Source organism: Rana temporaria, chromosome 2 (assembly GCF_905171775.1).
Source record: "Rana temporaria chromosome 2, aRanTem1.1, whole genome shotgun sequence".
NCBI lineage: Eukaryota > Metazoa > Chordata > Amphibia > Anura > Ranidae > Rana > Rana temporaria.
The window spans coordinates 317,518,811-317,532,688 of record NC_053490.1 but is presented as its reverse complement, the minus strand read 5'-3'; the positions used below and the strand labels follow the sequence as shown (position 1 = coordinate 317,532,688).

Genomic DNA, 13,878 nt, shown 5'->3' with positions numbered 1-13,878 from the left:
TTTTTTTTTAATACCATTATGTTACTAAACATCTCAGGCCTGGGTCACACCTCTGTTTTTTGGTGATTTTTGCAGAAACACATTACAGTTCATTTACATTGTTTCCTATCGGACACGTTCACATCCTTGATTTTTTCAGCTGCTGCATATTTGTAAAGAATAAAGGCACAGATCAATCCGCGCTACTCCCAAAAAGTACAATTGAATAGTGTTGAATATAAATAGTGATAAAAAATAAAAAGTGAAGTGCTGCACTCAAAAATATAGGAACCTAATATTGGGCTCCAGAAGACATATAAAAGCAAAAAATACAAGTGCGCTACTATCATAGCATCAAAGCCATAGTTGACCAATGTGCATAGTGAATGGAATGCATCAAAAAAGGATTGGTGGAAATAAATAAAAATATGAATACAAATAGTCTGTGTGACAGATAACCACAAGTGTTGTAAAAACAGTAGGTGCAATAAGTCCTATCGCAAAGCAGCTGATTTTCAAAAATCTTATACTCTTCATAAACACTTGTTCCTATGGCGATATCAGCAGGCAGGTAATTTAAATCCAAAAAGATATAGGATGGCCGCTTACCAGAACGTTGTACCCTCAAGGGGTTATTGGGCACTCGGAGGGCTGTAATTCCATGGATCCCAGGAAGTACTCCAATGCTGTGTCTCGGCTCCCTTCTTGGACCTTCAGGATTGGAAGATATGCCGTTCCGTGTGCTCAAACAAATTCTTTGTGCTCAAACAATGAGTGGGATTAGAAGGAAAGGATAAAGGACTTCATGGTGCAGTAGGTTTAATAAAGGATTTTATTTTCTTCAGTATGACACTGACAGATGGTAAAACATATTCACCCTGCACACACTGATCCTCATGAATCAAAAGATAGGATGTCAGCGTGTGTAACAGCTGACTGCTGCGATGCAATCCGAACAGCTGATGAGCGTAGTGACGTCAAATGCTAGGCTCCCCCCGACGCAGCGTTTCGTCCAAACGGGCTTCAGCAGGGAAAGGAGGCGTACCTGCCTGCTGATATCGCCATAGGAACAAGTGTTTATGAAGAGTATAAGATTTTTGAAAATCGGCTGCTTTGCGATAGGACTTATTGCACCTACTGTTTTTACAACACTTGTGGTTATCTGTCACACAGAGACTTTTTTATTTGTATTCATAATTTTATTTTTTTCCACCAATTCTTTTTTGACGCGTTCCATTCACTATGCACATTGGTCAACTATGGCTTTGATGCTATGATAGTAGCGCACTTGTATTTGTTGCTTTTATATGCATATTTGTAAAGGGCAAGGACTTTGTTTTTTTGGTTCAATATACTTCAATGGAGAAGCTGCAGAAAAGCATGCAATACGTTTTTGCGGCAATTTCTGTTTTTTTAATCTACCAAACAACAAATTGGCCCCAAAAAAAAAATGCAAATCATAGCAAAATTACTTTTTTTTAAGGTTATTAACCGAAACAATCAGTCAACTAATCGATTATGAAAATAATCGTTGGTTGCAGCCCTAGTAAGTTTACAGATCTTTTTCACAGGGTAGATAGAATAGTGCTGGCAGTGGGTTTAGGCTTGGTATTTGACTGGAATGCCACTTTAACAATTTTTATGTGAGCACATATTTTTTAAATGGTCAGCCGGACTGTATAGCAAACGCGTTCAAGTGCTTGCATTTTTTAATAACCTGACCGAAACCTAGTGTAAATACAGACTTTGATCAAGATTGGATCTGCCCCATACTACTGACTCATTGTTGGACATTATAGTGGAACTAAAGGTACAAATACTTTTCTTTCCTTCCAACCATCTGACACCTGTGAGTTCCCTCGCTGGTGTCGGCATATTCTTTCTACTTTCTGGTTCAACCGTCTTGATTGGCTAGCATGAGATGACATTACTTTTGTGCAGGTGCAGGACACACAACCAGTGTGCTTAAATGTAAACTGACATTCTGCAGGGGATTGAAAACAGGCAGGGAATGTGTTTTATATTGCAGAAGGGATGATGATTGTCTCTTCTGCAAGAACATGCCTGCCTGTTTGCAGTTTTCAACTTTTTGCCTTGCGCTTCATCTATTTTAAGACACCCTCCATGACTGATAGTAAGGGGTGGGATGCAGTGTCTGAGATGAATCTGCCAAAAAAGTCAACCCCTTGCTATTTTTGGCTTTGAAAGATGACCAAAGCCAAGTTCTATTGCCTTTAAGCGCATGCTTTACAGGCCTGCTGATTCATTGTTTAAAATAGACCCATATGGCGCTTTTTCAAATGGATATATACTTTTCCATTTCACTTTCTAGATTGTCTTTAGGATGAGGTTTCATTCAGAAATTGTGAATTTACCAAAATCCATCAGTAAAACATTGTTTTGTAACCTGAATTTGCAGTGTTTGCTGCCCTTCACTGACTCTTGATTTGCACACTCAGATTGAAATGACTGGTGGTTAATGTTCCCTGAGATTGCAGTTACATTTGCCAGTGTAAAGTTGGGTCACATGGCTAGAGAAGTAAGCGGCTGCCCTTCCAGTGTAGACTTAGGAAAAATGTACTGCCCCTTTAACTCTTCGCACATGGGTTTTAGCACATCAACAAGGCAGCTCAGCCTAACCTTATGGCAGTTCTGTTTTTTTTGTTGACTTTTTTTTAATACAGTACTTTGTGCAATGTGCGATTGAGTCCCCCCACAATAAGACTAGCAAGCCAGGTTACCACTCCACATACAGCTTCATGAGTAAAAATTAAGAAAACTTTGCTGTTGCCTATAGCAACTGATCATATGAGTCTTCATTTTCTAAATTGACACTAGACTGTTTAATAACTTGCTATGGACAGCAGTAAGACTTGTTTCAAACTATTTATTATACAAGGTAGAAAGGTAGAAAGAAAAGTGTTCCACGTACCATTTCCTATGGTAATGTTAAAGTATACAGTATATCCTGGTAATACACTGTTTCACTCACCTCCTAATCTACGTTTCAGGGAAGCTGTACACCACTAATGGTAACAACTCTTCATCCACACGTAGCCACCATCACACCGCAGTATGCGGTACCATTTACCTTGAACTGCGCAGCCGGGCGGCCGGCCTTAGTTGAACAGACTGCTGCTGTACTGGTAATTTTGTTTCACTTGATTGTGTACACTAACGGTCTTTTTTTTTTTTTTTTTTTTTTTAAATATATATATGTGTATGTTTCCTTTCCTCCTTTATCATAGAAAGTTTCAGAAGAGCATGGAAGCATGAGCTCCATCTTGTGGCTGTGTTCTTGCAACATTCTAAGCGGCTCCTTAATGTTCTTATTTTGTTTTTATTTCCCTTTCCAAATGATTGCTGCAGTGCTGTCTGCCTCCTATGTTTCAGCCTGGCTTTCTTTAAGGCAGCAGTTCCAATGAGGGGGCTAAATTGCATTCTTGCTTCCTATATCATACCGCTTTTTTTCCCTTTTTATTCTTTCCAGCTTGTCTTCAAAAGATTTCCCTGATGAAATGGCCCTTATTGACAGTACCATATTTTCAGTCATTCAATGCCTATATATTGGACGCTAAAACCTGTAGATAATTGTATTTTTTTCTTTCAAGTTTTAAAACGAACTTGAAAAGAAAATGTTGATTTGGAAAATGAGACTGACACAAAATGGCTTCCAAATTCTAGTACAAATAAACACTTGAAATGCTATCCATGTTTTACTAATCAAAATTTACCTTTCTATAATTTGGATTCCCTTGATAAGGAGAGTAGCAGGCATGATGCTGAGTTTTTGATCAGTTGGCTGGATTTAATTGTGTTTTTTGGGGGTTTTTCTGTTTGATCACAAACTAAAACAGACAAGTTTTTGCTGAATATCCAAGCACAATTAATTTGAGGAGATTATCAATCTTAATTGAGATTTCTTACCAAGTGCCAACTTGGAAGTCCTCATGTTTCCGATAGTTATAACCCTCCATAAAAGATATTGTGTAGTGTAGTCCACACTTCGCTTTGTCTTCACTTTATTACTGATTATGGCAAATGTCTAGCTTCATTCTGGGTGACTTGGGAGTTCATTTCTTTGCATGCAGAAGTGAAATCCTTGTATATGCTTGGTTTGAGATTAACCCGATGGCTTAAGAGCAGTCTCTTGCTGAGATATACTGCATTCAAGGCCTTTCATCTATATGGAATTCTAATCAATTACTTCAGCAGCCCTTTAACCAACAAACCGAAGACTTTCTGCAGCCATTAACACAATTGGTGAAATTGCGTGTTCTGTACCCTCAATGATATTGCTTTTCTACAGATGTTGACAATTCTTGTTTGAACTTAAAGGTGAGCTCAACTTAAATTCTTGGAGAGTAAAATTTTTGGATTAATCTCGGTCTAGTTTTATATAAAAAAATCAAAAAAAATTGTACCTTATGAAAAATGAAATCCTGAATTATATTTACAGTAAAGGGCTTTTTTAAAGTGATTGTGGAGGCCAGTGAGTGCAATTTCAACTGCACCTGATGTTTTACTGACAGCGACTTTTCTTTAACAAAGTGAGTATTTGTTACTTTTGGTGACCAAAAAATCCAATTAAAAAAAAATGTCCAATACCATTGCAATATCGGGTATGTGGTGCCATCTTTTCCAAACATAACTGAGCTTTTTGGATTTTTCTTTTCCCCCATACTGCTAAAGCTCTGTGTATTTAAAGTTCAGCACAGTAATGTTAAAGCAGTTGTAAATAAGGGGGAGGCGCAAGACAAAGGCATTAAGTGCTAGCATGCATCGCATACTAGCACATTATGAAATGCCTTAGAACGAAGCCCTCTCGGAGGCACCCAGTCACCACGGAGAGCTGACATCTTCCTTTTTCTTCAGGGATCGCTGGCTTTGGCACTGTGAGTGTCTGGAGCTGCGATGACATCACTCCTGCATGCATGCCCTACGGTCAGCAGCTGCATTCAGGGTGAAGATCTCCTAAACCGTGCATGTTTAGGAGATATTAATTTTTACCTACAGGTAAGCCTTATTATAGGCTTACCTGTAGGTAAAAAAAGTGAGGTTTACAACTGTTTTTATAGTGTTAGGGTAATATTTTTTTTCCTAGAGATAAGTGCATCCATTCCTTGAGCTTATTTTTTGTAAACTATATGCCTTGTGAGACAACCAAATAAAATGTTGTCTTTTGTGTGTCTTTAACCACTTAATGCACGCCTATTTACGTCCACAGAATGGCACGTACAGGCAGATGGGCGTGTGTATATATACGTCCCCGCCTTCTAGCAGGTGGGGGGTCCGATCGGGACCCCCTCCGCGGCGGGCGGATTCCTGCGGGGAGCGATCCGGGACGACGGCGCGGCTATTCGTTTATAGCCGCTCCGTCGCGATCGCTCCCCGGAGCTGAAGAACGGAGAGAGCCGTATGTAAACACGGCTTCCCCGTGCTTCACTGTGGCGGCTGCATCGATCGAGTGATCCCTTTTATAGGGAGACTCGATCGATGACATCAGTCCTACAGCCACACCCCCTACAGTTGTAAACACACACTAGGTGAACCCTAACTCCTACAGCGCCCCCTGTGGTTAACTCCCAAACTGCAACTGTCATTTTCACAAACAATGCAATTTAAATGCATTTTTTGCTGTGAAAATTACAATGGTCCCAAAAATGTGTCAAAATTGTCCGAAGTGTCCGCCATAATGTCGTAGTCACGAAAAAAATCGCTGATCGCCGCCAATAGTAATAATAAAAAAAAATAAAAATGCAAAAAAACTATCCCCTATTTTGTAAACGCTATAAATTTTGCGCAAACCAATCGATAAACGCTTATTGCGTTGTTGTTTTTTTTTTTTTTTTTTTTTACCAAAAATAGGTAGAAGAATACGTATCGGCCTAAACTGAAATTTTTTTTATATAGGTTTTTGGGGGATATTTATTATAGCAAAAAGTAAAAAATATTGCATTTTTTTCAAAATTGTCGCTCTATTTTTGTTTATAGCGCAAAAAATAAAAACCGCTTAGGTGATAAAATACCACCAAAAGAAAGCTCTATTTGTGGGGAAAAAAGGACACCAATTTTGTTTGGGAGCCCCGTCACACGACCGCGCAATTGTCTGTTAAAACGACGCAGTGCCGAATCGCAAAACCTGGGCATTTAGCAACAAAATGGTCCGGGGCTTAAGTGGTTAATGTGATATGTAAGCAGAGTCTCAATTATGCAAGAATATTTTTTTTATTGGCCTGCTTACAATACACAGACCTGGTTAGTTGCATAGTTTCTCTGGCTTTTGAATACGACTTGTATTGTTTGGCAGCCTGAAATATGTTACTTATGAGGTGCATAGTACATTTGTTGGAGTACTACGAAAATAATATAAAATTGCAACTTATTGTGCATTCCAAAGATTTTCTATCCAAATAGTAATCTAATTTTAGCTCACCTTTTAGTTCATCAGCCAGCTTGCCAATGGATTTGACTGCCTTTTACTGCTTTGCCTAAGTTTGCATTACTCCATTGCAAAGCTTTGCATATTTTTGTTCTTTGTCAAAACAGTTCATCGCTAGGAGCACCAGATCTCTGCATCACGTTTTGGGATGTTCTTGCTTTTATATTAAACAATATGCTTTGTCTTGGGCAGGTGTTTGCTTTTTTGGAAAGACGCATGGTGTGATTTAACATTTATTTAACTTATTTTCCTTCCACTGTTTTTATTGTAAGACTGTTTCAAGGTCTCAGGAGCGGTGTTTACAAGACAAGGGTCTCTCACTTGCAGAAATACTGTTAGTCCATATCAAAACCTTAACTTATAACATGTGTATTGTGCTGCAGAACATCTTTACTTGTTGCCTCAGTCATAAAGCGCATACTGTCGTGGATAATATAATACTGTACACTAAAAATTGAGTCAAAATAGTAAAGATATAAAGATTAAAGTGAAAGTTCAGTTAAGTTAAGGCTAAACCTACTTACATTCCAATTCTAAGCCTATTATATCTAACCCTGTAAAGAAAAGATCTGTATACTTGCCACTTTGGTCTGATCACATGATTTCACCAGAGGTGGCTTCTGTGTAGAGGAGATCGCTGACCATGGCTGCAAATGCCTGGGAGGTGTCACTTGTGTAGGTACTATGGGCCATCCATAGGCTACCCCTTCTCTGCTTTGAAGCCGCCACTGGTGATGGGACCAGAGCGGCTTCAGAATAGGCAAGTATACAGATCTTTTCTTTACATGAAATACAGAAAGGTAAAAAAAAACGATTTAAACCTTTTTAATTTATACTTTTGTAAATTTAGAAAGTTCCATAGGGCGTCGTGTACATGGGCAGGTTGTCATGTCTGACAAATCCTGGAATTTTTTGGGTGCCTGCACAGGTGCAGCATCCAGAGCTGCTGCTAGCAGCCTTCTCCGACAGGCTAAAATGGGTGGTTGAACACCATACCAAGTGGTACTTGTGTTTTAAGGCCATATGTGTTTAGTGACATGCATTCTGCCCCTGCGTATTTCATCCTGTCAGAATTTGATAGGCTGCTGGCTGTGAACCAACACCTGTGCCTTCCGGGCACCTGATAACGCCGTGATTAGTGCCTGTGCGCGTTTAGGCCTCATGCACACTGGAGGTTTTTACTACTTCGGTTTTTGGCTTCGGATGTTTTTTTTCTGCAGTCAATCAACTCCATAGCATGTTATCCTGTGTGTCCATGCGCACACAGGTTATCTGCAGTTCTTCACAGGAGCGTTTTCTAGCTGGGAAAACCACCAAGAACTAGTGGGTTTCGAGAGGAGTTTTTCAGCTGTAAAAATGCTCCAAGTCTGAAAGCTGAAAACTGCTTAAAAACGCAGATTTTCTGCATTTATCAGCTTTTTTGAGCCCTAAGCTTTTATGGGAGTGTAGTTTGGCTGAAAACTACAAAAAACACTGACAAACTCACTCTACAGCTAATGTTTTTATTGCGATCAGTGTGCATGAGGCCCAAGGGTAAAATCTCAAATTGTGCTGGTTTCTTCTCAAAACTGTAGACAAGGAAGATTACTGCAGAGGCTTATGTGTTGTAGTTGCATGGTACTGGTAGATTTGTTTGCTGCAGTAATATTTAAAGGATCGAACTCCATTTGGCTCAGAAGTGGAAGTATTGTAGACATTTTATTGTGCCATCTGTAGCACGTAAAAACTGTTGCTCATATCAGAACCAAGAATTTGATGGAATTATCAGCGTTGGCTGCAGAGTAGTAATGAAAAAGGTAAGGCATGTTGATTTAGGAGTACAAATTACAGATGAAGAAAAGTTTGCCACGTGACAGGCAAATCGCAAGAAAAACTATTTTTTAATGGAAGATCAATTTCTTATATTAGACAATTTTCAGCTGGGAAGTGTATCAATTTCTTATTGTAATATATAATACAAATTCTAGTATGTTGTATATGCAACATGGATAATTGGGCATTTGACCCTTTCAGTATAATTGCTTGGAGCTTAATAGAGCCATTTTGGGAAAGTAAGTAAATGTGTTAATAGTTTAAGACTTTAAAATGTGTTCATACAGGCAATGAGCGTGGATGTTTTTTTGAGTGTTTTTTCAAGGGGCTGTTAATAATTAAAAAAAAATATATATATATATATATATATATATATATATATATATATATATATATATATATATATATATATATATATATATATATATATATATATATATATATTGGCATAGCACACACTAAATCATTTTACAAGAGCGGTGTAAATGCATAATACAGCTGTTTTCAGGCCGGTCACATGACTCACGGCCGCTTTCCAGCTCTGAATGGCTTTTGAGGGAGGGGCCGTGACTGCTCCCCTCCACAGAAGTGGCTGAGTGTCATGTGACAGGCCTGAAGACGGCTGATAGTATGTATTTACACCGCTCTTGTAAAACTAATGACCTAATGTGCTATGCCTCTGGTTACCTTGATTATCGTAGTCTATTTTGGTCTATTTAGAGGGGATACAGGAAGTGCAATATTCAGGGTTTTGTTTTGTGTTTACAGTTTAGAGGGGGGCAGATTACACAGTACAATCACTGGGCTGTGTAATTTGCTTTAAGGAACCAGCATATAGATTTTTTTTTTTTGGGGGGGGGGGGGGTTAAACACGTTAAACACGTTAAACGCGTTAATATGTATTAAATGTAGTAATCTTAAATATGTTTGGTAGTATAGGGTAGTTGTGCAGCTTCTGCAACACAGCACCACAAATCCTTTTTTTCCTCACGGCTTATCACTGACTTAATTTTAGCATTGCCCTTTATTTCTGCAAGTTGAAGATCTCTGTTTAAACAGGCTAAAGTGGCACGTTTTGTATTGGTGTGTGACTAAGAGCCTATCTGTTTTTCCTTTTTTTTTTTTTGTTTCCTAGCAGGCTTGGCATGGTGGAACACAGCAGATCCTACTACCATGGCAGCAGCTTCCTGGGGTTGCCCTTCATAACTCTGTTCAGCCAACAACTGTGATCCCTGAAACTATTGGAAGTAACCAGCAGCTTGCAGATTGGAGGTAATGTGTATATATTTTTTTATAGTGAGTGAGAAACTTATATAGCGCAGCACATGCGAACTGAATCGCCCCTGGGCGCTTAGTATCCATTCCCTACTTTATTTTTGCCTTCAGAATAGATGGGTGGATGGATGGATTAATCTTGGACAGTTGACAAACATTTTGTCCTGCCAGCAGTACCATAGTGTGTGTGTGTGTGTGTGTGTGTGTGTGTGTGTGTGTGTGTGTTTTTTCTATGGAATAATAAAGCAATCATTCTACCATATAAAGCACCAGCAACTTCATAATAGATTTACAGGTATAAAATACGTTTTTCAGACCAGAGGAAATGTCTCCCTTCGTAAACCTTTAAAGTTGGCACTATAGGTAAATTGCTGTCAGTGTGAAATTTACAGTTTTCTTTGTTGGCCTAGAATTTAAAAAAGTACCTGCTTAGCCAATGATATGCAGCCTTATGTTTACTTCTGCTCTGGAATGTTTTACCCCCTTCCTGACGGGCTATTTTTGCGAAACTGCACTGTTGCTGTAACTGACAACTGTGCGGTCGTGCGACCCTGTACCCCAAAAAAATCCCAATAAGCGTATAGATAAGTTTGCGCCAAAGTTATAGAGTCTACAAACTATGCCATACATTTATGGACTTTTCTTTTCCTAGTAAAGGCACTTTTTTTTTTTTTTTTTCTCACGACTGTAACATTGCAGTGGACAAATCAAACATCTGATGCTTTTTGGGGACCAGTGATACTGATGGTGATCAGTGCTAAAAATATGCACTTTCATTGTACTGATGACGCTGGCAGGGAATGGGTTAACAGGTGATCAAAGGGTTAAATGTTCCTTGTAAGTGTTTTACTGTGTGGGGGATGGTTTAACTGTAGGAAAACAGCAGTGTTTCTACTTGGCAGAAACAAGATCTGTCTTCCTTACTAGCAGAACTATCTGCCTTGTTTACATAGGCAGAGCACCGTTCTGCATCCCGACCGATCACCGGGTCCGCTGGACCTGCTGCTTGGCTCCCGCTGTTCAATCACAGTGGGAGCTGGGATCCGGTGGTGCATTTCATACGGTATGTGATTTTGCGTTTGAGGGCTGCCCTGCCGCAGTATATGTACGTGGGGCAGTCCTTAAGCGATTGACATTTATCTGTAAAATATTGACATTACCACCCGAAACAAGGGTGCTTTGGTTGGCTGATTTGTTATTTCAAATTTTGGGGTAAGTTTTCAAGGGCAGGGACTTTTGTAATAAAATGTGTATATTCGCCCTTTTAGCTGGGTGCTTTAAGGAAATGTAGGTTTTTAGAAGTTGCTAGTACTGTCCTTTTCTGTATATATTAAAATTGATCTTGGGTAACGTTTGCAATAGTAAGCATGCATCAGAAATGGCTGTGGTACTTAGATTATGCTTATCTTTCCTAATAGAAATGCCCATTCCCATGGAAACCAGTATAGCGCACTGATGCAGCAGCCATCATTACTTGCTAACCATGTGACCTTGGCTGCTGCCCAGCCTCTAAACGTGGGGGTTGCACATGTTGTTCGGCAGCAACAAAATGGAAACGCATCGGCAAAGAAAAACAAGCCACATCAATCGCACAACACCAAGTAAGGGCTGCTTTAACGAAAAATCCATTCATTGTGCCTCATCTACATTCTTAACAGATCCTTCATAATCCACTAGATGGTCATGGGCAAAGAAATAAGCCAGTTATCAAATATTGCGTTCACTGAGTATTTTACAGACATCGCACACTTTCCAAGTTTGCCTTCAGTCATGCTAATGTCAAGTTAGTTGTTTAGAAAAGTTAATTCCGCAATGGAAAGTAGCATCAAATGTTGAATACTGTGTCTTTAGAAGATGCCTGTCAATTGCATGTATTATAGGCTCTTAAACATTTTTCCAAAATGAAAATTATTCTTGCAACATATTGCATCAGTTTTTCACCAGCGTAGAAGTTATTGGATGCATTCAGACATGACTGCAGTCAAGATGGTGAAACATTACTTTTAGTTTTTAGTCAGTGGAATGTGCTGGTATACCCTTTTAATAATTTGTCATGATTGGCTTTTATTTATAGGTCTTTCTAGGCATGTTTCAAGGCAGAATTGTTTTTTATAGACCTCAGATGCACATTACAATGTTGTCACATGCTAGCTGGTACACAGCCTAAATTTCATATTCAGCCAGCAAATTGCTATATGTCTGCTTAACGTGATGAAAGAAAAAAAAAATTGTGGTCGTCGCCAACTAGTCTGGACAAACTTCCAGTTGGTGTTAGAACTTGCTGCTAATTCTTGATTTTACATATTTAAATTGCTAAAAACACTGGATTATACGTTTCCATACAGTAAAGTGGACATTTTGAGCTAGTTTGTGGGAAGCATACAGACTATACAGGGCAAGTTATTTTAGTGTAGAATAACTTTGGAATTCCTTCAATTTACTAAAAAAAATTATCCATTCTTTAAAAGACATACATTTATTATTTTGACCAAAGAACTATTGGCACTTTCACAGCACCTCATCCATATTGATCTGTTTCATATATAATTGATTTTCTGTGATTACTTTAAGAATGTTGACAGTAGAGAGAGGGCCATGAAGTTCATGCTCTTATGTGCTTTTATTGGGTTGGCATGTTACCCTTAATAACTTCCACTAGAAAAATATTTGGGCTGTTTTGTGGTACTAACTATGTTTATTTGTACAGGACCCTTTGTGCTTTGGATGTTATTCCGTCGCAAGTTTATTCACTTGTTGGGAGTAGCCCACTTCATGCCTCCACTTCATACAACGCGCTCCTTCCTATCCAAGAGCAACGCCAACCCATCATTATTCCAGATACTCCTAGCCCTCCTGTGAGTGTCATCACCATCCGCAGTGACACCGATGAGGAAGAAGATAGCAAGTACAAGCCAGGAAGGTAGGAATGTGGCAGTGACTATTCTTACACTTTAAACATGCTAGATTTACTTTACTTTGGTCTGTAAGGCCTCTCTTCACAAAGGCAATCCAATCGGGTCGACTGTCAGTTTTGCTTCATGTAGGCTTGTGGGCAGAAGGATGTAAACGGACAAGCATTCCAGTTACAAAAGTGATATTAATTTTGTTCTGCTCTGATTTCAGCAGGGGGGTTCTGTTCACAAATCCCCTTCCGATGGTCCACACACAGCCTGTGTGAAAGGGGGGCCTAAATAGAAGTGTGTGTGTGTGATATTAGTGCTGCATGCTTTCAGCGTGGGTTCTGCATACATGTGGTACAGAATGAGGCAAGTATGACAGATAAAGGTGGTTTTGGGTTTAAAAAAAAGCCAAGTGTAAAAGACATCCTAAGATATTTTTTTTTGTACCTCCTGAATGCTTGCCTGCTATAGATTTTTATTTTTTTAACCACCAGAAGGTTTTTACCCCCTTCATAACAAAGTGCAGGTTTTGCTATTTAGCATTGTGCTACTTTGTTATGCAACACTATGCAAATTAATTTTTTAATTTTTCACAATAAGAGCTTCCTTTCGGTGGTATTTAATCACCGCTCACAATTTGACAATTGCACGGTCATGCAGCACTGTACCCAAATTAAATTTTTATAATTTTTTTTCACACAAATAGAGCTTTCTTTTTCTTGGATTCCTTCACTGATGAGACGGCATGCATGGGCACTGCTGGCGCTGTATTGTAATCGAGCCACTGATCAGTGATTACCTGTACAGATCTCCCCTGCAAGGAGAGCTGATAAACGGCACGTCCTTGTTTACATGTGACCAGGTGTGATCGGACACAGCCAATCACATGGATAAAGAGCTGCGTGAATGGCTCTTTACCAAGATTAGATTTGCCCCATGTCCTAGGAACGTTGTGTGATCGCCGAGCTGCGCGCGCCAGCAGCCGTTCTGGGGTGTCGTCGTGTGACGTCTTAGAAAGGGCACCATACCCACTGTCATTTTACTATGCCGGGGGCGGGAATTAGTTCATCTCTGTGAAAGGTGTAGTCTACAAACTATTATGTATAAATCTGAAAATTGATTGGTCCAGATGTACGGACAGCCGATCTAATTTCTTGAGACCTTAAAATGTCAGCACATATGAAGAAATGAAAGTATTTTTCATGGACATCATCGTATGACTTGATTGGCTACCACAGTGATCAGTCACTGAAGCCAGCTCTGTGTTTTTCTCTGTGAATGGAGAGGAAGAATGCAATGTATCATTTGCATTCCTTGCAGTGCAAAAAGTGTTTTAAAAAACAAAAAACAAAGCTAGATCTAGGTTTGCGCCAGGGTTTGTTTGGGCATGGGTGTTTTTGTTTTTTTTAATTCACATGAGTGTGCTATTAGGTAGGATAAAGGCAACATGCACACTATTGCTTCCGGGCT

At 39.3% G+C, this 13,878-nt stretch overlaps 1 protein-coding gene across 9 annotated transcripts in view; it reads left to right on the top strand.

Moving 5' to 3' along the window:
* HIPK1 (homeodomain interacting protein kinase 1) overlaps positions 1–13,878 on the top strand; it is a 117,084-nt gene that overhangs the window by 89,901 nt on the left and 13,305 nt on the right. For 3 of the 9 annotated variants that reach the window (XM_040337452.1, XM_040337450.1, XM_040337453.1), the window contains exons 10-13: positions 2,991–3,125; positions 9,369–9,505; positions 10,927–11,109; positions 12,216–12,428. In XM_040337452.1, the coding sequence (XP_040193386.1) occupies positions 2,991–3,125; positions 9,369–9,505; positions 10,927–11,109; positions 12,216–12,428 (668 nt within the window). The remainder of the gene's footprint in view (positions 1–2,990; positions 3,126–9,368; positions 9,506–10,926; positions 11,110–12,215; positions 12,429–13,878) is intronic. The other 6 variants (XM_040337451.1, XM_040337455.1, XM_040337457.1 and 3 more) reach the window with 3 other exon arrangements.